The following is a 26,239-nucleotide window of genomic DNA, read 5'->3' as shown; positions in this document are numbered from 1 at the left end:
CGGTAATTTTTCCGCTGACATTAACCACTCCTAAGTTTCGTGATGACCACGGATTTAAGTGGGAAAGCACCAGGGTTCGCTACCTTGGCATCCTTATGTCACTTAATCACGACGAGATCTTTAGAGACAACTACGGCCAGGTGTTCCAATCCCTCCGTGAGCGCATCCAAAGATGGAAGTCACTTCCCCTGACACTATGGGGGAGGGTTTCACTGACCAAGATGATGATTCTCCCCAGACTTCTTTACTTGTTCACCAATATACCCCTAATACTCCCACACACATTTCTACAGAAAATCAGAAGCCTCATCTTGGAAATAATATGGGCGGGCAGACCAGCAAGAGTCGCTTACACGACTCTGACACTACCGGTGGCTCAAGGCGGCCTTGCACTTCCCGACATAGAAAAGTACTATTGGGCCGCTCAGGCCCAATTCCTGAGCCATTGGTATGCCACCGACTATGTCCGCCCACATGTTCAAGTTGAACGCGCCCTGGCGTCCCCTGACTTCTTGACAGCAGTCATCTTCAGTGATCGACCGGTTCCGTACAACACGCTAAACCCAGTCCTGTCCTCCTATGCCATCTGGAAGAAAATTGCCTGCAAATTTGAACTACAGATAAGATACTCTCCGTTACTACCCATCAAGTTTATCCCCGGCATTCCCCTGACCAACGAAAAAGTCTTTTTGATCTGGCTGGACAAGGCCAGCATCCAGACATTTGGGGACCTCTTTCCAGAGGATATGTTCATAACCCCACAAATGATCAGGGAGAGGGGTTGCGACACCTCGCTCGACATCTTTCTTTATTTCAGGCTGCGGCATACCTTGCAGGCCCTCCTCCCAACATTCCCCAAACAACCGCCGACATGGACCCTCCTACACAATGTGATACGGGCAAGAGGCGAGGGGCGTTTGGTCTCCACGATCTATAGATCACTGCTCGTCGACACAACCACGACCGCCGCAAGGGCGAAACGGCGTTGGGAGATGGCCCTCCATGCTACAATACCCGACGACGAATGGACCTATATCCTTCAACAAACCCAAAAAGTAGCTCTAAATACTCGCTATAAGCAGACCCACTTCCACTTCGTCCACCAAACATACTATACCCCCCAAAAGAAACGGCGCCATCACCCCGAAGCCCCCGATCATTGCGAGAGATGTGGCACCCCGGCCGCAGACTTTGTTCACCTCGCTTGGCACTGCTCGGGTGTAGCCCGATTTTGGTCCTCAGTTTTACAGCACACAAGTGACATTGTCGGTGAGGTGCTGGCCCCAGTCCCGACCACCGCCCTCCTGAGCATGACAAAACATCTACAAGCCCCAGTGAGGAAGCTTGCCTCTTTGCTCCTGGTGCTTGCCCGCAGAAGAATAGCCCTGACTTGGGGACGCGGCCCCCTTCCCTCCCTGGCGGCATGGAAAAGAGACATTCTTTACTGTCAAGACATGGACACTGAGTTCTTACGGACCCTTCCCCTGCATGCACGCCCTCCAGATATCTGGGCTCCCTACATTAGCTATTTACTTTCCACTTCTGACGTCACTATCTCCCAATCCTCACCTGTGAACCACAACACTGCCGTATGTCCGTCCCCCGCTATCCCCTCAGACCCTCGACGGAGCGTGCTGCCTTAATGAACATTCACGCTGATGGAATATCGTCTCATAGACTTTGAATGTGCATTGTAGGTGCTGTGAACGTACTGTTTTCCCTTTTTGTTGATTGGACCTGCTAACACAGGTCGTTACTGTGTGCTCATGTTAAAACCAAAATAAAGTTTTTAAAAAAAAAAAGAATGGAAATCCGACACCTAAAAGGGAGAATTGATAATGAGCAGTCCTATCTTGTTAATGTCAAGCTCCTCAAGCTGCGTTTTAATAAAAAACTGTCTGAGGGGCTATTAAGCATCTATAGCCCAGAAAGAGGTGTGGCAAATGTTGGAAATCATTACCAAAAAAGTAACCAGGAATTTTTGGGATCTGATAAACTCAATGCAAAAAACACATAGCTGCTTTCAGAGCAACTCAATTGCTGAGAGGGAGTGGATCAGTCATTTTGAAGAAGTGTATAAGCAACTGGAGATACAATAAAGAGTACAATGATGGATTATTAGTGTAAATTAAATATGGTGGTTGAAGATATTGAGATTTTGATTAAGAAGGTACCAAACTCTAGAGCGGCAGGCCCAAATTGATTATCAAACGCACTCTTCAAACTAGCCCTGGAGATGTGGGCTAGAATATTTAAATTATTTGAAACTGTGTTGTTAAATAGGGTGTTTCCTACTTCATGGCATATGGCCGTAATTATCACAATATATGAGAAGAATATTAATCCCTGCGAATTATTGCACAATATCTCTTATAGACAGAGATTATAAGATAGTCACAGGCTGGTCCTAAAAGATCTACAGAAATGGGTGGGAAATGGGTGGGAGAAAAGGAGTCTCCAGAAATTTCAAACCGGATTTCGTTGTGGTATGGGCACAGATTTTAATGGTTTTGTGGTGGGTTGATTGAGAAGAGGATCTAACTCCAGGAAATCTCCCTTTATATATGGCTGCAATTGACTTTAGCCAAGCCTTTGACTGTCGACTGCAATTTATTTTGGCAGAAGCTAAGGGAATGGCAGATCCCAGAGCATTTATTGGCAATACAATTTACGATCAGACTACACTGCAAGTGATGTGGAATTGGTTGGGTTAAACAACAGAGGCCTTTTCAGCATATAGGGGCCTGTCAGGGTTGTGTTTTAGTCACCCTCTTATTCAATCTGTACCTGTCCGACTTGGGAGTATTTTTGAAGAGAACAGTATTTGCACCTCCAAGAATAATCAATTTTGTAATACCCTATCTCACATACGCAGATGTAGTGCTATTGGACAGCACGCATGTGGGTTTGCAGAAATAACTGGACCTGATCTTGCAATATGCTCGGTTGAATGATCCCTGCATTAATACGAAAAAACCCAAGATTATGAGATTTACCCAGAATAGGAAAAAGAAAATGGGTTTTAGATGGCATATGGGAGATCAACATCTGATCCGCTCTGCATCTATGACCTATTTGGGTTTTACCTTAAATGTAGAGGATAGCAGCGCGATTATGAGGGAAAGTTTATTGAGCAAAGCTATCCGCCCAGATGAAGAAAATTAGATATAAGTACTGTACATTTTCCATGCAACCCTCAATATATTTCTATAAAATGAAGGTTACACCTGTGCTCATACATGGAGCTGAGCTTAATGATAAATCACGCTCGCTTTCATTCGATAAGATCGAATCCAGATTATGGAAGAGGGCTTTGGGGCTGCCGGACTGTGTACCTATTGCCGCACTGAGGTTCGAGTTGGGATTAACCTCACGCAAATGCTTGGTGGATTTAAGAATTGTATCTTTATATATATAAAGTGTTTGGTGCCCTTAAATGACTCTGTATGTAGACTTGCCAAGTATCATACAATCAGGAAGCTATAAGGCTGTTAATAAACTAAGGATGAGAGTTAAAGAAATTCTAATCGTCGTAGAATTATCTATTGAGGACTTAGTGAGCTATCCCCATTGAGTTAAGAAGAGCCTGTTGAGAATAGGTTGGATTTCCACAAGGACAACTATGAGACAATATAAACTGTACTATAGTTTGTCTCCACTGGATAAGCCAAAATATTTATGAAAATTCCCAAATTCGTATTGGCCCATTCAATTTTTGCATTATAGTCTGAATAGTCGCCCCACAAATGAGATCCATCAGACTAGAATGAGAGGTAAGGAAAGGGTATTAGGTTGCGCTAATTTAACAGTGGTACAAAACAGGAAAAATATTATATTGTGCTGCACAGCGTTAACAGAAGTCAGATTTATCTACCGAAGTGTTATATGTTGAGCCATTTTGTTCTAAGAATCTGTAGTGGAGAGGAAACATTAGCTACAATTGCAGTTTAACATTTTCTACAAGATGCAAATCTGATATAGCTATGTTAGTCCTATTTTTAATGACTCTCTAGAAGAAAGTGTATTTATAATAATTTAAAAAATTATGTATTTAGGGAATATGGACACATACACTTGAATTTGATGGAGGGATGAACTTGATGTAGGATACTCTGGTTGGAAACGATGAATTATTTGTTAGTTGAAGATGATGAATTTTATATGGTTTTAGCCTGTGTACATTTTGATTAATGTGATGAATTTGATGAGGTTTTATGTTGTTTGTGTTTATTATGATGTAAGAATCACACAAAAAATAAATAAAATAATATATATATGATACATTACTCACTGTAATCTTACTTCTGATGCTTGTATCTGCTTAGATTCACATGCTGTGCATAGGCCAACATCTAGTGGAAGCTGCAGAGTATTACAGTTTGTTTTTCTAAACTCGAAAAGGGACGTCGAACAGGGAGTGCTAGTAATACTATCCCTAGTGTGACGTCCCCTGTACCCATGATCCCTCACACGTGTAGGATCCTCAGATTGTATGTTTTCTGACATGAGGTAGCATGAGGAGTAGCACGAGTACAGAGTATCCAAGCAGATAGAAAGATAAGACTACAAGCATCCATGCGCCTTCTCTCAGAGGGCAGGAAGGGTGGGCGCATGTGAATCTAAGCAGATGCAAGCATCAGAAATAAGATTACGGCGAGTAATGTATCCCTTCTGATGTTTGTGAAATATGCCTAGATCACATGCTGTGCATAGATTAGCAAGCAGTGTTAGAAGGAGGTGGGATATGAGAAGGGTCATGAGCGAACAAATGTCTTAGAACCGCTTGTCCCACTTGTGTATCTGTCTTGGAATGAGTGTCAATGCAGTAGTGCTGAGTAAAGGTGTGAATAGAGTTCCATGTAGCTGCTTTGAAAATACAGTCTAAGGGGACATTTGCAATGAAAGCCAGAGTGGCTCCAGTACCTCTTGTGGAGTGGGCCCTTGGCGTAAAAGGCAGTGTTTTGTCTTAAATGGAATAGCACAGTTGGATTCCTCTGAATATCCACCTAGAGATACAATCGCCTTCTCTGCCTGGCGCTATGGAGACAAACAGTTGATCTGTCTTTCTTAGGGGTCTGGTCTTGTCCACGTAGTAGTGGACCGTCCTCCTCACATCTAGTGTGTGGAGTTTCACGTCAGCAGAGCTTTTGGGTTCTTGGAAAAAAGCAGGTAGCTCAATAGACTGGTTAACATGGAATTTGGAAATGAATTTAGGTGAGAACCTAGGGTGAGTGTGTAAAACCAGTTTGTTGTTATGTATAATAAAGAAAGGATCCTGCACTGACAGAGATTGGATTTCACTGACCCTTTTTATGGAGGCGACGGCTACTAAGAAGGCAGTTTTATAAGTCAGGTGTTTCAGACTAGACTTGTGCATGGGCTCAAAGGGTGGTCCCATGAGCTTAGCAAGTACCACATTAAGGACCCAACCTGGCAGTGGGTTAGAAATTGGAGGGTGGAGTCTCTTTACCCCTTCCATAAATGCTTCGACGACTGGCACCTTCCACCATGACACCTTGTTATGGGAAGTGGTGTAGGCTGAGAAAGCTGCCAGGTGTACTTTTAGTGAGTTAATCCCTAACCCTGCATCCAGTAAGTGGAGCATATAGGTCACAACATTAGAAGGAGTACAATCAACGGGGCTGATTTGTTTATTCTGGCACCAAATTACGAATCGTTTCCATTTATCATAGCAACAGTGCCTTGTGTTCGGTTTTCTTGATTCTTTCGAGATATCCATACATCTGTGTGGTAAATTGAGATGTCCAAGCTCTATGACTTCAGGAGCCATGCTGCCAAGTTCATCGAGTTGGGCTGAGGATGCTAGCCCCTTGTGCCGGGAGAGTAGGTTGTAACGGCACAGGAGTTTGCTGGGGTCACACACCGCCAGCTTGCGCAGGTGTGGATACCATGGTTGTCTCGCCCACATAGGAGTAACCAGGATGAGTGTCATCGGTTCCCTTTGAATCGTGTTCACCACTTTCCTCATTAGAAGGGTTGGTGGAAAAGCGTAGGCAATTATCCCTGACCAATTCATCCATAGGGCGTTCCCCTTGGAGCCTGGCTGGGGGAACCTGGATGTGAAGTTTGGGCATTGTCCGTTTTCGCTTGCGGCGAATAGGTCTATAGTGGGGAAAACCCCACTGAGAGAAGAGGTCTCCTAAAATCGCTTTGTGTAGTCGCCACTCGTGTTCCTTTGGGAGGGGATCGCTGCTCAGAGCATCTGCTAGCGAGGTGAGCTCCCCCGGAACATGTTGGGATGACAGGTAAATCTTCAGTTTGAGTGCCCATTTCCAAATTTTCTGGGCAAGATTGGACAGATTTTGAGAACAAGTGCCCCCTTGTTTAAGTAAAACATTGCAGTCATGCTGTCAGTTAGGATCTGCACTGACTGGTTGGCTAGGAGGGGCTTGAATGCCCGAAGCGCTCTGAAGACTGCCAGAAGTTCTAGCAGATTGATGTGGTTCTGAGCCACTGTGAGAGACCAGAGACCCTAAGCTGTGTGGTGAAGGTAAATGCAAGACGTCATCATGCCTAGCAAACGTATAGCTTTGCGCACCCTTATTTGGCGACCGGCCACATATTGTGGAATTTGCAGCAACACATTTCAAATTCTTTCCTCCGATGGAAAGACCAACCCCTCTTGGGTAGTTAGGACAGCTCCTAGGAACTGTTTTGAGGTGCTTGGCACCAGGCTTGATTTTTTCTCATTGATTGAGAAGCCCAATTGGAAGGGGAAGTCGATAGTTCTTTGGATGTTTAGTCTGCAAATTAGGGGGGGGAGAACTCCCCTGTAATGAGCCAGTCGTCCAGGTAAGGGTACACTGGGATTGTCACCCTGCAGAGGTGCGCCGCCACCACTGCCAGTACCTTGGTGAATACCCTTGGAGCCGAGGCAATTCCGAAGGGCAGCACCTTGAATTGGTAGTGCTGGTTGTTTATCTTGAAACGCAAGAATCTTCTGTGCGCTGGGAACATTGAAATATGAAAATAGGCATCCATCATATCCAATATCCAATGTTGCATTGTAATCCCATTTTTTAGTAGAGGGATTGTAGTGTAGTCATGCAGAATTTGTGTGGCTTGACATACTTGTTTGCAGGGCGCACATCTAATACTGGGCGCATTGTCAGATCTTTTTTTGGCACAAGGAAGTAGGTTGAATAAATACCCCTGTTTAACTGGTTGACCGGGACGATTTCTATGGCGTCCTTTGCTAGCAGAACGGCCATCTCCTCGAGGAGGATCTTCTGATGTTCCAGCGAGTGTACACTCTGTCGCGGAGGATGGTCGTGGGGGCGCCCTAGCAACTCTATGCAGTATCCTCCGGACATTGTGGACAGCACCCATCTGTCCGAAGTGATCACCTCCCATGCGTGGGTGAAGGTGGAAATACGCCCCCCTGCTGGGGATGCATGAGAGGGGACCCGGAGCGGAACATCACTGCTTGTTGGGTGGCTGCCTCTACCCCTAGTGCGACCCCTGCGCTGCCCTCTGGGGTAGCCCTGTGAGGATTGGGACTGGGATTGGTTGTTACCCCACAAGGTTCCCTGGTTTTGGTAATAATTTGAAGCCCTTTGTGAACTTTGGCCCCGAAAGCGGCAAAAACTTGTTACCCCTCTGTCCAGAGGGTTTATTGGTGAGTTGGCCAAGAGATTTGGGGGTCTCGTACTCATCCTTTGGCGTTTTTAAAGCTTCCTCCACTGCATTGCCGTATAGTACATTTGGCACCACAGGCATATCTATTAGGATTGCTTGGGTTTCGGAGTTGAACCCTGACTGCCTAAGCCAAGCGTGACACTTGATGACAGTGCCCTCTGCGATTAACCTCCCAGCATTATCCGCTGCATTAAAGTTAGTTTTTAACATGCAGCCTGACACAGACCTCCCTTCAGCTGCCAGCCGAGCCAACTGGCTCTTTAAGGGTTCGGGTGAGGAAGAAACCAAAGCGGACACTTCCTCCCACTGATGGCAATTGTAGCTTGCCAAAAGGGTGGCACTGTTGGCAATTTGTGCCGGATAGGCTGAAGTGGAGGCAACCTTTTGCCCCAGACCATATAGACGTTTACTTTCTTTATCAGGAGGTGCTTCCGAGGAAGCAAGCGGGGTGCCTGCCCTCTTTCTGGTGGTTGTTACGACTAGGGAATCAGGCTTTAATAGGCACCTAATGTACAGGGGATCAGAGGGTGCAGCACAGAACAATTTCTCGGGCCGTGGATTAACCGCTCGAGTGAGATTTCGGGTCTGCAGCGAGGGATCAATTCTGCACTGGATGGATTTTAACAAAGGGATAGCCTGAGTAATGGGTTTGTCTCCAGGGATTTCTTCAGGGAAATCCCTGCCTTCCTGAATACCTTGTGTGTCGATACGAAAGTGGGCAGCTGCCTTAGCCAGTACCTCATTGAGGAGGGGTTGGTTGTCTACAGGCGATTCATGTACCAGGGGGTCTTTAGCAACCGGGGAATCAATGTTGTAGGCTTCAGCTTCATCTTCCTCCTACTGGTCTTCGTCATTTCCATAATAAGGCTCAACTGCTTGGTCATCACCAAATTGAGGTTCTATTTCATCACAATATGAATCACTGTGGTAAGGTTCCACCACAAAGGGTTCTGTGACCAAGCCCTGAAAACGGGGCATCAGAGCAGAGTTTCTTAGCAGGAGGTTAGGAGGACTCAGGTGTTACCTTGGACCCAGAAGGGGTAGAGGTAGGAGGGGTGCTGCAGTAACTGCGAAAGTAGTTAGGATCATTTTCATAAAAGTTAGCCATGAATGTTAACCTTTTCATGACCCTGTCGATGTCTGCTGAGCTCCATTCTTTGGAGCTAGGAACAACAACGGGTTCTGGACCCTCATCAGTGCCCATATCCTCAGTAGTGGGAGGAATGAGTCTTGTTTTTGGGGAAGGTTCCAAAACTTTAGCCTTCCTAGTCTCCTTTGGGGCCTTCTGTTTCTCCTTATGAACATGGGTGCCTGAAGATGTCTTTTTGTGTTGTTTATCCCCTGCCCCACGGCTAGAGGAACGTTTACCAGATTTTTTATGGGCCTCCGATGGTTTCGACATATCGCGTCGAGTTTCGGGGGCAGGATTCGAAGGAGGACGTGTAGTCTCGGGAGTGCGGTCAGGCGCAACGCATCTAGCCTCTTCAGAGTGCCGAGCGGCTTCATCATCCGACGATCGGGCCTCGGGGGCTGTTGATTGGGCGACACCTTTATCAACCGAAGACGGTTGGGTCTTGTCGTGAGGCGAAAGCGAGCGGGAACGCCCAGTGGACAAAGATTCATTGGACTGCCCTCGTGGTGTTGTCCGGCACCGATCGCTCGACACGCGTGTCAAGTCACGGCCGGGGCTGATGTGCTTAGTGGTGGTAGGCTGTGAAGCGCTCTTGCCGCCAGGTGTTGTCCCCACAATGTGGCCGCCGGCCAGTCCTTTGGGGTTGGGGGCGTGTGCGCAGGTGTCCGAAGTCCCCCCTTTGCCCTTGCCGTCCGATTCAGCGGCGTTGCTGCCATCGCTGAATGTCCCTTCTAGGTCCATGGCCTCTAGTTGCCTGGCGTAGTGGGCCCAGTGCTTAGTCGAGTGGTCCTTAAGGGTCTGGATGGTCTCGTGGGAGACACAGATTGCACATAAGGTGCTTAGCCACCCAGGGAAACTTCCTATTACATTTAGGGCAGAATTTGAATGGAGTACTCTCCATGTGGTACCGAATGGCAGCGGGCGAGTACATGTATGAAAGGGGGAATAATGAGCCTATATGACCATCCCCCACTCTATAGGGTCGAGGCCAGAGGCCTTCCAAGTCCTGGAATCCGTCGTGGGAGCCATAGACGGCTGACTTCTCCGATCTTCACCGGCATTGGTCTTCAGCATACAGTGTTAGGGAAAGGAGAAGTATTAACGGTAATTGTTAACTATAAACAGCTTAGCGCCGAAGGAACTCTGCAACATGCGTCCGACTAGTATGGTGGAAAAAAACAATCTGAGGGTCCTACACACGCGAGGGATCATGGGTACAGGGGACGTCACATTAGAGATAGTAGTACTGGCATGCCCTGTTCGACGTCCCTTTTCGAGTTTCGAAAAACAAACTAATACTCAGCAGCTTCCACTAGATGTCGGCCTATGCACAGCAAGTGATCTAAGCAGATTTCACAAACATCAGAAATTACATATATATATATATATATATATATATATATATGTATATACATACATACACACACACACATACATATACACTCTCTCTCTCTCTCTCTCTCTCTCTCTTTACACGCCCTGATGTTTTGTGTTGGGTATTTATATGTGATAGCGGCATAGCACAGAGTTTCAGCTCTGCCGAGCGCATTCATCGTGTTCGTCTATGGTCTTCCAGTTTTGGACTTCTAGGATGCCGTCTTTGGTGTAGAGATAAAATTGAATAACTGAGAACGAGTGCAGCAAGCTATAGTGAGCATAACGATTTTATTTATTAGCCATCTCCTGAGGGATAAATAGTATTACAAGTTTGTGTACAGCTTGCGGCACGCAAACAGAGAAACATACAGTGTCCCATAGTATAGCAGAGCAGTGCAGTGCCCATGCATTCGCCCGCAGCACCCTCTTCCCTGTATCAGTGCAGAACGATCCCAACACAGAAAGAGATGGCACAGCTCAACATTGAAGCCGAATGTTTAATGTTCAGTGGTTCATGTTTTCGCAAATGTTCTCGACAAACATAAAACAATGATAAAGTCAAGCTCTGGACTACAGAATGCAGGAGAGGTTTTTTTTGTACAAAGGGCCTTTCTGGCGAACTGATCTATCGTTTAGTGTAATTTCTGTCTATTTGTCATGTTCTGTGTAAGAATAAATAAAGTGCTTTTGTTCTTACTACAGGTAAATTTGGTATTGCATGTTGCATTGGCTGTTTGTATTATAAATTTGTCATGTTAGGTAGAACTGTTTATGTCGCAGTTCGTTTTGCTGCTCACACTGTTTGAAGACGATGTGTAGATACTCAATTCATTTTCTTGTGATTTAGGAAAGGGGCTGTGTGCTGTCACGGTCGATTTCTGGTTTTGGAGAAAGTGAGGCATGATACTGTCTCACATGCATACCTCCAAGACCGGCCGGCCAAACAGTAAACACACTTGCAAAACAGCCCTAGACCCAAGTGTCTCTGCAGACACTGCTAAAGAATCCCGTTCAGAAGCACCTATAGCACCACCTATAGCCCTTTTAGATGGACTAGCACCATGCTTGCCTCACCTGAGGGCCTGCACACCTCCTTTTCCAGCCCCACCAACACCTGCCATGCCAAACCACCGCCACCAACCATCTGTCACACTACCCCAACCGCCAACGCCACAGCAAGCTGCAAGACCGACAACCCCCCACACACTCACCTACCTCTCAAATCCCCGCCTGCACCCCCAGTCGCCGCATCTTCCTCTCCCACCACAGCCTCATCTTCCTCCCCCGCCCCAGTTCCACGTCCGCCACCAGCGGCCTCTACTGAAATGCCACCCTGGACCCGCTCTCAGCAAAGTACGTTCCCACCTCAATCTACATCCACTCCCCTGCCCACCCCCCAGTCCTACAGGCGCATGTCTGAATCAATATGCCAGAAAAACATGGAGGACTTGCAAGCACAGTCTGATCCCTATGCTTTTAAATCCAGGCCAGGACAACTTACCAGGCAAGATATTCAATTGTCACATTCATTTATATCTGAGCAGCCCTTGCTACACACAGTGGACACCTCAGCACCCTCCACTCCATCCACCCTTATGCCCATGCACACCTTCCCTCAGGCTAATACTGCTGAAGAACATATGAAGATTCACACTCCCTGGAGCTCGACTGACTTATAGTAATTCCACACGTTGCCTGACAACCACCTCCGCTTTAACACACCAGCGGAAGGTGAGAATATGACAGCTAATATTACCGCTCTTACCAGACTGCATCTAAGACCCTAAGACTGCCTATCTAGACTGACTTCTTTTTTGTGACTGGTCTACTTCCGGAGATTTTTAACGAAATGCAAACATTTTCAAAGAGGTTTGGGGGGGGGGGGGGGGGGCGAGGGGGTGCAAGCTTAATCTATTGAGAAAGCACAACAAGCAGCTCAAGATTTCTATAACAAACTGGAAAAAAAACACCAGGAGCAAGGTGGGGCTACCCGCCTCATGGCTTTGCAAATACAACATGCTCAACAAATGTCTCACTCTGGAGGCCGGGGACGCTCGGGTACCTCACACCAGCACTATGAGCAACAGAATCCTCCACCACCTTTTCACTAGGGCCACGAGCCACTGCAGATTTTTGTTTGCACACCCATTGTTCCCTGCCCAGCAACCCCTGCCAGGGCAACCTTTCTGCAGATATTGTAAGCAGACGGGTGATCTCATCCAGCAATGGCCTGCCAAACGTTCCAGACCACAGTAATATGGTCCCACTATTGCTCGCAATCATTTAATTCCTCCATACAGTTCTGTTTGCTACCCTACACTCACACCACCTGCCCATTCACCTCCTCCTCCTAACAGGGGCAACCAGGACATACAGATCTTCTATGGCCCACAATGACTTTGCCAGAGGGACCCTGCCATGCGGTCTGCTGCTTTGCTACCACTGCACTACTTGACACTTGTGCCAGGCACACTACACTGCAAGCTGTTGGATTTCCAAATGTAGATGTCTCAAAGGAAATTGGCAATGCTGTTTGCATATCTGGCACCACTATCCCGCACCTGGTATCACCTGAATTGTCTGTTTCCATTGGTCCTATCTCTGAACACCACGTCTTTCTGTTAAACTCTTGCTCATCTACTAAGGTGTTAGGAATTGATTTGCTATGCAAGATGCATTGTAACATTGATTGTTCGCCTGATGGTATTTATCTAGAGGTTCCACAAGCTAGGCAAGCTCAAGGTTGGTTCTCCTCCAACATCCCACTCACGTGGAGCCTCCTACAGAGCCTCCTTCACTAACATCTGGAAAAGCTACACAGGTACAACACCTTATTGACTCAGTGCCAGTGGCACATTCTCTCTGCTTAACCTGTTCACATCACTTTCAATCAAGGGGTGCCTCTCGACACATGTGCCTCAGTACAGAATATCACCTCAAGCAGAAGAGGGTATCAAGCATGTCATCTCTCCCTTCTTTGCACAGACTAGTATTAAGTCGTTTGCGTATCCCTGGTCTTATTTCTGAGCTTCTATACTGTCTCTCACATCTCGTTCTCGTATTCATTTTTTTAATTTCTTTATCCTGTTTCCAAACTCTTCCCCAACCCAACACTCACATTTCTCTTATTTCTGGTATTTCTCTCGATTCACAGACTCACTCGCTTCTATTAATCCTCCTCGCCCTATGTGTCCAAAACACCCTTTGACCTCTGTGTCTCTTATTTCTTTTTCTCCTCAATGATTTTGACTCGCTCCATCCACCTATTCTCCCCAATGATTCAGCCTTTCTCGCATGGTCCAGGCAAACTGTCCCGCTGTGTTCTTGTGTTCATGATGATACTCTGTCTCCAGAAACCCTTGCTCACACTGTTTCTCTGGGTCTTGTTTCCGGTCTCTTACTGCTGGTCTTTCCTCTAGCTCTCTTATTCTCTTCTGTCTGCAGGTTGCATCGTCCCCCTGTTTTGTGTCTTTTTTCTTCTGTACAACACCCGATTCTCCCGTTTGTTTCTGTTGCTGTTCACTTTTTTCTTTCAAGATCTCCTCATCCTTTAGTTCACTACTGATTTCCTGTAGCTCTCCACCCCCTCTTTTTTTCCCAAAGCACTGCGTCTACAACACATCCTCTGGCTGCTGACCTCCACATGGCTTTGTTGGCTGGAGGCCTGAGGCTTACCATATGTGTTGTACCACGACTTCCACTATCCCACACCAAATTTTTCACTTGTATCTTGTCTCTGCCTTCTTCTATGTCCCTATCCACCAGGATTATCAGTACATCTTTGCTTCCAATTACAAGGGACGTCAGCTCGCCTACAGATCCCTTCCAATGGGCTTTATTGACGTGTCGTCTCTCTTTTAATAGATTCTGCAGGAAGACCTCCAGGATGTCACTTTTCCAGGTGGCTCCACTATGACCAAATACATGGATGACCTACTGTTAACATCACCTTCCTTTCAGGTCTCCCTCACTGACTCCGACTCACAGCGTCTCCTGACGCTTCCACATCCTTCCCCAAGAGCAAGACTGCACCTCCCCATTGCTCCCGCCCTCCTGGATGACTAAATCATTCACCCTGTTCTGTGATAAGAAAGAGGGGTATGCCACAGACCTACTCACACAGAAGCACAGGGACCTACAACACCCTGTAGCCTATTTTAGCTCACAGTTAGACCCTGTAGATTCTGCTTTTCCCAAAAGTCTCAGAGCAGAAGCTGCCGCTGCCCTTCTCCTTACAAAATCTGACATTGCCCTAACACGGGCTTGCACAATCGCCACACAACGCACAGCCACTATATACACTGATTTATGTTATGCTTTTGATATATCACATGAATACAGGACCCTCTGGAAACAGAGGTTTCCTAACTACACAAGGTACTCCCATTTTCAATGGACCCTATGTTGAAGCTCCGCTTACTGCAATTCTGCCACATACCGAGTGGGCCATTATGAAGTGCAGCGCCCACACTCAACTTTCTGACAGCACTCTCCATGGCCCTCGGGCTCCTGTTGATGGGCCGCTATTTCCCATATGATTTGAGGACCCCCTAGCATCTCTTTCTATCCTGGCCTTCCAGTTCCATAAACTCCCACAGAGGTCTCTCCCCCCACGAGATCCTCATGGCAAGGCCCATTCGAATATATCAGTTACTTCGCACCTTTCCCTGAGCTCTGTGACTTACAACTTAATAATGATCTTGTGTCATATTGCAAAAGACTTATGCTGGTCAGTTCTCACTTCCAGGAAATACAAGAAGCTCTGCCTCGACCGCCTGAAACGCTGTGCCACAGCCTCCTGCCGGGAGAATGAGTTGTCCTGAAAGTAGAGCAGCAAGAATAATCCTTGCATCTTCGCTGGAAAGTTCCTGACAACCCAAACCGCAGTCCACGACAGTCAGTGTGTGCAAGCAGCACCTCCACTCGACGACTATAAACAGCAAGAAGTACAGGACAAAGATAACTCGTCATCCGCCATCACCAAGCAGCAAAGCTGCAATCTGCAGGGGTACAGGAGAAATAGACCCCTCTTTAGCAGCCCACTGGATTCCCAGCAGCTACAACACAGGTGACTACGCCTCCAGCACTCCTCGACAACAAAGTTCTGCTACCCGCACCAAGGTACAATTTGAGGAGTGTGGCCACAGTCTCACATGACATCAGCAGGTGAATCATCACTCTCAAAAGATGCTACCTTTGTCTCCTATGGGTGAACCAGCGCTCTCAAACGTTTTTGCTAACCTTGTCTCCTGTGGGTGGCCCATTGCTCTCAAAATGTTATTGGCACCAAGCAGCCACGATAACGCTGCACACCTGGAGTGATTTCTTCCAGCTCTACGCATCGATCATCGTCCTGCAGGGATCCTGAACTTTTGCATCATCAGCTCTCCTGTCTACCGGGTCCTGTAACGACTGACACTCTTTGGAAACTTTGTACATAAGGCCCCCATCTACGTAGGGTTGGACTACTAAAGCTAGGAATATTGCTTCTATTACCTTAGTAAATGTGAAGTATTTGCACCATGCTGCCGTTCATTACCATGGTATTGATGTTGCCTCATCCACCATTTTACACACAGACACCAAAACCTTTCTCAATTTCTCTCGGGCCTATGCAGACCTCATAAATGCCTCCGATTGCTAAATATGCTCCCACACTCCTATGTATGCAAGTGGGGAGATTCCCTTAATCTCTGTCCCATTCAATCTTGCTGAATGGTGTTATACTTTTCTGATGAATGACTGTACTTGTCCCAATATGGCCAACCCCTTTCCCTGTGGATTCTTCTAACACAGCAATGTCAATGCATTACCTCCAAAGAGACCGACCGCATTTGTTCCAAATGCTCCAATCTCTTTCACTGCTTTCAAACACTTTGGGTTCACGGGGCTCTTCCTTTCTGCAGGGTATTATAATACTTGTTATAATTGTCGCATTTGCAATGATAGTTTTTCTTGTTTGCTGTCTTCTGTCATGCTGTGCTAGACAGGCGTGTCACTGGCCCACCAAGGCCAGACTGCTGCCACTTGAAATAGAAAAGCTTCAAATTATGGACATTTCAAATGTGCAACACTGATTGGGATGAAGTTTTGGATTGGGAACCTTTTAGGTCCACAACCTCTGTCCCTAGGAACAAAATTGTTTCAGTAGCAACCCAAGTGCCTCTCCATCCTATCTTTAGGGCACCCATATACATGGGTATCTTTAGTTAAGATTATACCCCAATCCTGCACCCTGCGGTCTACGCCCTGTTCAGGGACGACCAAAGGGAGGGGGCGGGTGGGGGGGGGGGGGTTGATGTGGCAGGATTATTATTATGCTAGGTTATGTAGGATTCTTATGCCATGTTATGCTATGGTATGCTACATTTGGCTCACCCATACAGTTAGGCCTCAGACCCTCCATGTCACCTCCCTGTGCATGCTCTACATGCAGCACCCCACGGGCCCAAACCCCTCCTAGGGCACATGACACGTCAGACCTTCCCTTCCGCTTATTCTTTACAAGTTTAGCATTAGCCTCATATATGGGGGATCACAGAAGGTGTTTCTGCCCCACTATGTCCATGCAGGGCTGCCGCACAAGGTCACAAGTAAGATGTTGACAGTTCTTGCCAAATGTCTGTAATGTCATGCAAAGTAACACCCCATTGTGAAATTACAGAAACATATTAGTATTTGCCTATGATATGTTTTATAAACCGGCACTCTAGGGTGGGGGCCCTAGAGAGAGCTCAGAGTGCCAAACTGCTGGAACACTTCCATGCAGTTTTCCAACTTCCCTGCTGATAAAGTCTCTGTATGCTGTGCATTGGCTGCCTAATTCAAGATGCTTGATTTACCATCAGTCTGTGTCCCTCCCCTTATTTGCTTATATTGCTTAGTTGCTGCAAGCTGCGGCTGGCCATTGGGAAGGGGCCTGCTCTTGGCCACAACACCATCAAACACCAGATCCTCATGGACCAGGAGGCGCAGGAAAGCAGCTGAGTGGAAAGATTATTAACCGCCCCCCCTCCCCCGGCTGAGGAAATACCCACCCTCTGTCTAAGGAAGGGCCAAGCACAGATCGTGGTGATCTGAAACCCATATCCTGGTCAGCCAGCTTGGAGATCTGAAGAGAAGGTGACAGTGCCAAGCATGCTTCAACTTGTGGAACATCATTTGAATTGAAGGTGGGGGCTGAGGGAAATGCTTACTGCAACTGCCCGTCGAATGGCATGGAAAAGGCATCACCCAAGTAAATCCACCTAATGACCCCTCCCATGAGCCATAACATTTCTTGTTGTGCTGTGCGCTTAAAGAGATCAACCATGGGAGATACCCATGAAGGGAAGATTTGGTCTATGATGAATTGGTGGAGCTTCATCATGTGCAGGGCTTGAGAAACTGCTCAGGGAATGTGTAATCCCTGACCACTCCCCTTAAGATGCATGGCAACAGGGAAGAGACTTAGCTACAGGTAACACTGCTGCAGGTTTATGGCGAGACAGCACTGAGGAGCACCACCTTGTTTGTTCACATATAACATGGCAGTGATACTTTGTGTAAATGAGGATACTTGAACAGGAACTGCAAGACTCAAATCAATGAAAACAGCAGTGAAGACAAGAAAATTGATGTGAAAAAAGTGCTCTTCTCCTCTTGAGACCACCAGGAGTCTCCAGGTTGTCCACGGTGTCCCACACCCTGGGAAAAAAGAAACCATTGCTATGCACCTCAAATGAGTGGGAATCATGAAGGGGACTCCGTTCATCAAATTTGCCTCCTCGCATTGAGATCTTGACCGACTTGGGCTGAAGTTCCTGGGAGCAGGAGTAGGTAGTCCAGTTTTGTCTCTCACATAGGAAGCCTGGCACATAGACATCACTCCAAAAACACAGATAGAGCAAGAATGGCCTTTGAAAGCTGATGAGGAAGAAGCAGAAGGGATCCAGAATAATATGAAAACTATCCAGGGTGGGGGGGGGTGAGGAAGCTTTGCCCATCTCAGTGTTCCAAATGAAGCCAATGAACTGTAGTGATTGGGAACCTGTCAGGGGAGAATCACTTCAATTCACTAATTGGCCTAGTTACAAAAAACAAACCCCGAGTGATCGAGAAAGAAATGTTGTGCCATTTTGTGCCATCCTCCTGGTTGCCCTGAACGAAGATAGCCCTGAAATACAAAATTACAGAGAGCAAGATTTAAAACAAAACAAAAAAACACTGGTGCGCCAATGGCTACCAAAAGGTACATTGGACTACCAATGTGGGAAAAAGGTGTTCACCAATGATGAAGCCAAAACTAAAGTACAGCTGCCACCAGCTGACTCCATAAAACTAATTTAAGTCAATAATCAACCTAGGGCAAACATGGGATGCCAGAGAGGCACCCCTAAGACTGGGAGCCAAAGGATGAAGTCAGTAATGCACAAAAAGATAAAGGGTAAAAAAAAAAAAGTTAATGTGAGACGCCCTAATTGAAGTGGCCATAGAATCCGCAAAAATAGGAATTCTGTTTAGCCCTGCCTGAACATTGGGTGCCTCTAGCAGTTGACAGGGAGGACTGAAACCAGAACCCCATGTACAGAGGGGATGACTTATTTAATTACATCTGTAAAAACCGACCTCATTGAAGGCTATGACATTAACAGACAAAATCATAATAAAATGGGTTCTTCCATGGAATTTCAGATGAGCCTGGCCGGTAAGGTCTTGGTAACCCCGGGCACTGCACTGTACTGCAGATGATATTGCCCTGGTAGTCTCAACAGCATGGAGCTGTGTAGTGGGAAAAGCTGTTCCCAGATGGGGATAGGTCATTCCACCTGCATCTGAACTGTTCTGGCCTGCTTGGGAAAAGAAACGCTCAAACCTAAGACAGTGGATGCATGCTCACCCAGTGTAGGCAGGAGTGCAGGACGACTCATACATGGTAAATGAGAGCTCAGTGGTCAGGGCAGAGCCAAATGGTGTGGTCTAGGGGTTCTACCCTCAAGCATCGAAGGCTTATACTTACTCTTCTGTAACTTCCATTTCACCATGTCATGACACACCTGTATGCTTCACTCATCCCCTCAAGATGGTCTCAGTAACTGATCCAGTAGCAGAGGCCTGCTGATCACTAAAAGCACCTGAGGTGGTATCGGATTTGTGACTTTGGAAGAGGCTGCAAGGCCAAGGGACATTCTTTGAGTGCCCCTCTAATCACAGAAACATGTAGGGAACATGTCCTCCAGATGAGGACCATGAAACCTTACCTTAAAGGATGCTCTGACAAAGTCCCATAGAAGTCAGAGGAATGTGGAAAATGTGTTCTCAGCGTCTCAATCTCTCATGCAGAGTTTGACCTATTAAGCATGAACAGGCTGCACAGAGTTTCGAACCATGATTTACTTCAAGACATTGTAAAGCATATGCAGGCCTGCAGTAGAAATGCAGCTGCCTCATCTTAGATAGTATCTAAACTCTTGGTCCAAGGGTATAAACGTAAAAGGATCAAGGAAGAAAAGGGAACCAAAAAGAATCAGTAATTGGGGCACATTGAGCATTGCTGCTTCGCAAGCTCCAGTCCCTACCCATGCGGAGAGAAGGACTGAAGGAAGGGACAGGGAACATAGACATGGGTGTCTTCGCACAAGGGCATGTCTGCTACAGGGGCATGCGCCAAACAGTTTGATCTTTCTTTTATGGAAATGTTGCTTTGCAACATGCTCTGAACTGTCCTGGATGAAGTACCATGAGTATGGAGGAAAGGGGACAGACAGAAGAGTGCTTCAGAGTATTGTTGTAAGTTGCAAAAGCTTAGGCTGCCAGAAAAAGTCCAGGTCATTTTATATACTATCAAGTTTGGTAGCCAAAGGACCTGCTTGTTCTATGACTGAGTGATACAAATCAAGGTCTAACACTTCTATAATATTTCTGAACCTATATCTACTGGCCTGTAAGTTGTACAAAAGATCAAGGTATATTTCTGCAAACATGTCATCCCAGACATCACTTTATTCAAAGTAACACTGTTACCCTGTTTCTTGACCACCATACTACCTATGCAAGAGGTGCAATTTACTACCCAACCACTGCTACCACAAGATTAATGAAGAAAAGGGTAAGGGAACTAGTTCTACTAGGATTTGGAAGGTACCCTGCTTCCTTGAACGGAACACGAAAAGGCTAGTCCTTAACAGTTAGGATGATCGGTAGGGGCAGGAGTGGTGTCCTAGACAAAAGGCAACGCTGCGTGGGAGTACAAGGTTTTCATCAAGCAATCAATTTGATATTTAGATCTTTTTGTTGCTGCTGTGGAAAACATTCAGGTCCCCTGTAGATAGCACAGAAATCCCACAAGTCTGGGGGACCCAGGGAAGGGTGTAGGGCTAACCCCCAGGTTTTTGTGCAGATTTAATCTAGTTTTAGAAAGTGCAACCCTCGACAAAATTTCCCTAACTAGGACATCTCGAGCTGTCAGTAGATAGCATTTTAGAATTCTGCGTTGAAACATTTTTGTGGCAATCAGATCTTATGCATGTCTGGCCAAAGGGGAAAGTCACAAGAACAGGTAACAGCAAGTAAAGATTTTAAAAAAAACTTACATTGATACAGAATAGTGTGGTCATTCTATGCAGGTAATTTGGATCGTTTGACATGGCCAGCACTTTGGGGATGATGGTAGCTTGTGCCCAGTCTTTGCCAAATTTCTCCACCAGTTTCTTCAGATTACTGGTAGCAGCCTCTCGAATCGCATAAACTGGAAAGCAGAATGTTTAAGAACAGTGTTAGGTTTGAATGAATAGAAAAAGATACGGTTAAATACAAGTGTCCACCGCCTTCTGGTGAAGCATGTAAAATCATCTTTCCTAAGGCAAGACAGGGTTGCCAATCAAACGGAAGACCAAACTCTCTGAAGTGGGATGCGATGGCACAGTAGTCAAGCTGGTAGGGAAGTACAGTTATTCCCGATAGTCGCCGTTAGGTAGATTTTTCCACAGCCCCCTGGTGAGAGATGTGAAACCATCTAACTTAAGGCGCAACAGGGGTCCAAGCAAAAGGAGAGACCAGACCTGTCGCTGTGATGCCACCGTCAGGCTTAACTCAAGTCAGGGAGGAAAACTAGTAGCACAGTAAAGTTAATCACAACCGTTAGCTCCAAAGAATACACTAAACTTGTATCCTGAAAAGTATACACTTTATTACGAAATCACTCACAGATTTGTTATTATTTGTTAATTATTACTTTGGGTTAAACATAACACATGGGTTGTCCATGGGTGGTAGACAGAATACAAGGCTAAGAGGAGGGGGGAAATGGGAACCCATGAAAATAAAAGCATGCATTAATATAGTCATAATCAGGGCTGGTGTTGGTGCGTTACTCCACAGCCCAGACGCTATTACGGCCTGGCCACGTTCCGACAAACAATGCATATCAAAATAACTACAAACAGCCTTTCTTCTATTTCCACCACGCTGTGCCGGTGCAGAAGTGATATCCTATTCTTCCCCATGAAACCTCACTGGAGGCGTGAAGCGCCACAAACAGCCTCAAAGGGCAGTTGTGGCCGGGAGGCTGTTGGAATGCTGCCTTCTCCCTCCCAACCCTCACCGGCTACTGGATATATTGCTTGAATCTAGTAAAAGGATCAGTGTCACTGGACAAATTTGAGAAGCAAAGACCGCGAGGAGCCTGATCAAGTACCTTTGCAGGGAGCGGTGCACACGGAGGGAGAAGAGCGTTGCTAGCGGGGAGTTGAATTGTAAGTCCTGGACCGCCAAAAAACATTGCTTCTGGTAGCTGCTGCGTCTGAGCATAGAGAATTGTGTGCAAACAGAGTACCGACGGGCCTGGGGCTTTCTCTCCCCTCCCCACTTTTTTCATAGCCTGCCCCCTTCCAAAATTATTTTAGGATCTGCCCCCCCATCCTCCCCTCTTGCTAAGAAACTATGGGGCACGACAGTAAAACGAGTTGGAGTAGGGGAGTAGTGACCAAATCCAGCCACTCCCATGGTGGAAGATGCCCAACGAGATGGGAAAATCCCCACGGGGAGCCCGGGAGCCCCAAATGGGAAATCAGCTCTAGGCAGAAACACTACGCGGCATGTAAACACAACCCAGGGGAGCACCGGAGACCCAAAGTGATAGCCACAGCAGGCAGAAACACAACGCGGTTGTGTTGGAAAACGCTGCGGTTTTTCTTTCCGAGTTTCTCAGGCTCCTCCGAGAGCTTCAAAAGCGACCGCAAACATAAATACAACGTTTTTAAAGCTGCGGTTTTATTAGTTTTCCGGGCTCCTCCAGCCCGGAAAACTTAGAAAAAAAAACGCAGCTAGTGCTTATTTTTTTAAAAAAAATAAATAGCACTTACCGAGATTCAGCTGCAGCTTTCCTGCTCTGGTCTCCGGTCCCCGTCCTCCGCGTACAGCACTAATGAAGGGAAAGCTACCCAGCGGTAGCTTTTGTTTACTACAGCTGGCTGGCTTTTCCTTCATTAGTGCCGCAAAAGCAAAAGCCAGCACAGGAGGGCATCCATTTCACAAAATGGATGCGCCCATGTGCTTGCTTTTGCGAATTTTGAGCTTGAATAGCTCAAAATTTTACATAGGAAGTTTTAAAAAAGAGAATGCTAGTATTTTTGTTTTTATGTTGCCTATCTATTTTTTAAATTACATTTTTTACTAGACCATGCCTTTAACTAGAAAGAAGTGGCAAGTAATCCAACCGAGAATAAATGTAGAAACCAATGCCAGAGCGGGACCGGAAAAGCCCTATAAAAAGATGAGGAAAAAAAGAGTCTGCAAACGGATGGGGCATGGTACAATAAGGAGGGTACAATTACAGGGCCCATTGGATGATTGGGTGGCCCCCGCAAAAAGGACTGACAAATAACCTTCTCCATGCCAAGACGTTAGACCCCCCATACCAGAGAAGAGGTCCCCAGCAGGCAGAGTGGGCTGCTTGGCTCATGTGCTTCACACCAAAGCTTCCCGACATTTGCGGAGAGCCACCCTCTGAGACAATACTCAGTGCCAGCCCCATAGAACGGGAGGGGAATGATGGAAACCGGCGAAAGGGAAACCAAAACTTGCTGAGCCCTCTACAGTCACCACACCCAGTAAATACCAAAGGGGAGATACGTAACGCCACAGACTCATGGAAGCAAAGAGTGGAGGAATTTCAAACTCCCTCCCAACCCAAAATACTAACCAGAGACAGAGACTAATATTACAGACACACACACTTTGTAAAGTTGATTGAGACCAATCCCACCGCTATCAGCCCATTTCTCAATCGATCAAGGGTCTTACAATTAATACACCTGGTACCAGCCCTGAAAAATTTCACATCAAGTGACACAGGGAAGCTGGAGCTTCCACAGTTTGACAGTACAACCAACTGGGTACTGGTTAATTTCACCCCCTCTTTCGTGGTAGAAAATTTATGTAAAAATGCTTTGGCATTGAAAGACCTGGGTTTTGAGATCTTGTTGTTCCGCCCACATGCTCAATGCATCTTCCCCGTAGCATCACCCTTAGACAAAAAGAAGCCATCATTATGGGAAATCACCAGAGACAGTCAGGGAAAGGGGAAGCAGAGGGGGTACTGGTCCTCAATTAAAACATCTAGCTTATGACCGATGGAAAGGGCAGATGTTATGTAATTTGTACAGCATAATGTTCACCCGAAGGTATCTTGGCGCTAGAGAGGGAGGACAGAAGTCCTTGTCAGCCAAGCAATGAGAGGCTAAAACAGGCATGTTTTAAGCGCTCTCCTGAACATCAGGTGGTTTGACAAGTTAACTGTCAACGGCAGGTCATTCCACATTTGAGCAGCGACAACCGAAAAGGCACGCCCTCCAATACGTGACCTACGAAACGTTGAAATCAACAGCAAGCCAGCAGAGGCTGAGCACAGATGGCGGAAGGGGAGATGCTGAGTAAATTTGTCCTGGAGGTACTCTGCCCCCTGTCCGTGCAGCGCCCGATGTACAGTGCACAAGGCCTTAAACTGTATCTGCTGCATGACTGGAAGCCAGTGAAGGGTACGTAGCACAGGGGGGATATGGGCCCGATAAGGAGACCCAGTGGCCACCCAGGCAGCTGGGTTCTGTAGACGTTGGATCAGGCCCTTGGGCTCAGCAAGATATAAGGAATTACAAAAATGAAGTCTACTCAGCTCAAGGCTGCAACCAATGGAGAAACGAGAGTAGACAGTACCGGGGGGTGGGGAGGGGTACATTCTTTAGAATTTTAAGGTGGAAATGACCGGCTTTGCACACAGAAGACACTCAGTCTTTCATAGAAAGAGAAGATGAAAGAATTACTCCGAAATTCTTCACCTTGGTCACAGGAACCGGGAGAGCACCAAGGGACGGATGCCAGAAAGAAGACACCCAAAGAGTGGGATTGGGAGGGTCCCGTACCACCATCACCTCCGTCTTATCCCCATTCAATTTCAAACAATTGTGACTCATCCACTCACCAACAGCAGTCAGGCACTGATGGAGGTACGATGACACCTCAGTCCGATCGAGATCTAACCATATCAGGATCTGGGTGTCTTCGGCATAAGAATAGTAACTGACGCAGATGGAGCGGATAAGACAGATCAAAGGCCAGATGTAAATAATGGGTGACAAGGCGGAGCCCTGCAGAACGCCACAGGAAAGGTGGCAAGAGCCAGACACGAAAGAGGCAAGAGATAACACCTGAGTGTGGTCGGCCAAGAAAAAAGAAAACCAGGACAACACCTGGGCCGAGATGCCAATTTGAGACAGGTGAGAAAGCATGGTGGGGTTGTCAACTGAGTCAAATGCAGCTGACAGATCTAAAAAAATCAGGGCGCCCACCCCACCAACATCAACCAGTCTAGCCATGTCATCAAGAACCAACACCAATACACTTTCGGTGCCCCGCCCAGGCCGAAAACCTGATTGGGCAGGATCAAGTAGTTTAGAGGATTCCAAGACAGAAGACAAGAGGCTACACCAGAGACTCCAACTTCATAGAGAACGGAAGCAAAGAAATAGTTCAGAAATTAGAGAGAAGGGATGGATCCAAGGAAGGTTTTTTAGGAGGATAATGACTGTAGCGATCTTCACTTCCGACAGAATAACCCTCGACTGACATGAAAGATTTATGGCCGACGTTAGTTCTATAAGAAGATCCCTAGAGATCTCTGTCATAATAGCTAATGCTATCACGTCAAGGGGAGAGCCAGATCTAATACGTTGAATAGCAGTGGATACAGTCTCCTCTGAGAAGAGCAGAAAAGAAGACAATTTTTCCACTGTAACTAGATTGCCCAAGCCTATCTGTTGCCTTTCAGGAGCAAGTACTGACGCAGACACGAGAATGTAAAATTTGTCTGACAGTGATTTGACTGCGGCAAAGAGAGCTTTGGGCTGGCATAAAGCAGCCTCAATTATCTGGGCAAATAATATTTCTTAGCATAAGTTATAGCCAAAAAGTAGGCCACTGAACATGCTTTGTACTCAGCTCTAAGGTTGCAGTCATATGCCTTGCGCTATTTGCCCTCCAGTTGTTTTAGTTTAAGACTAGCTGCTCTGAGATGTTCAGTGAACCATGGTTCAGAGGGAAGTCGACGAGGTTGAACAAGCCGTCGAGGAACAATATAATCTGTGGCTTCAACGAGCAGCCCAGACAGTAGCGAGAGATTAAGGAACCGCTTGGCACTTAGCTTTAACTAAGGTAAACAGGCCTGACAAATCACCTGATCGCCAGCCACGTGACCATACCCGTGGAGGGGGAAACCTAGCAGGTACTCGGCCAACTTTGAATTTACACGCCACCAGGAAATGGTCGGACCACAAAACCGGCTCGACTGCTTGAAGAGATAGCAGCGCTTCACTAGCCAATACCAGATCCAGGGTAGTATCAGTTGAGGGAGATCGAAGTCCAACAGACTAGTGAAGAATAAGTCAAAAGCCGGAGCTGTAGGTTGATTACATTTTAGATTAAGATCCCCAAGAACCACGAGATGCGTGTGTTTCAAATGAAGATCAGCCACCATGCAGGGGTTCAAGAAACCCAGTGTGTGGCCCTGGAGGGCGATAGATCAGCAAAACATGGCAGGTG

The 26,239-nt window shown here is 46.7% G+C and overlaps 1 protein-coding gene across 6 annotated transcripts in view; it reads right to left on the bottom strand.

Annotated features, from left to right (window-relative positions):
• The window catches only part of LOC138528623 (serine/threonine-protein phosphatase 2A 65 kDa regulatory subunit A alpha isoform), a 1,423,294-nt gene that overhangs the window by 632,572 nt on the left and 764,483 nt on the right, over nt 1-26,239 (bottom strand). For all 6 annotated transcript variants that reach the window (XM_069640443.1, XM_069640434.1, XM_069640450.1 and 3 more), the window contains exon 12: nt 20,740-20,894. In XM_069640443.1, coding sequence (XP_069496544.1) covers nt 20,740-20,894 — 155 coding nt within the window. The remainder of the gene's footprint in view (nt 1-20,739; nt 20,895-26,239) is intronic.

This window comes from Ambystoma mexicanum, chromosome 1q, assembly GCF_040938575.1.
Source record: "Ambystoma mexicanum isolate Mex_15411 chromosome 1q, UKY_AmexF1_1, whole genome shotgun sequence".
NCBI classification, from domain to species: Eukaryota; Metazoa; Chordata; class Amphibia; order Caudata; family Ambystomatidae; genus Ambystoma; species Ambystoma mexicanum.
The sequence above is the reverse complement of the archived record's forward strand: the minus strand, read 5'-3'. Positions and strand labels throughout refer to the sequence as shown.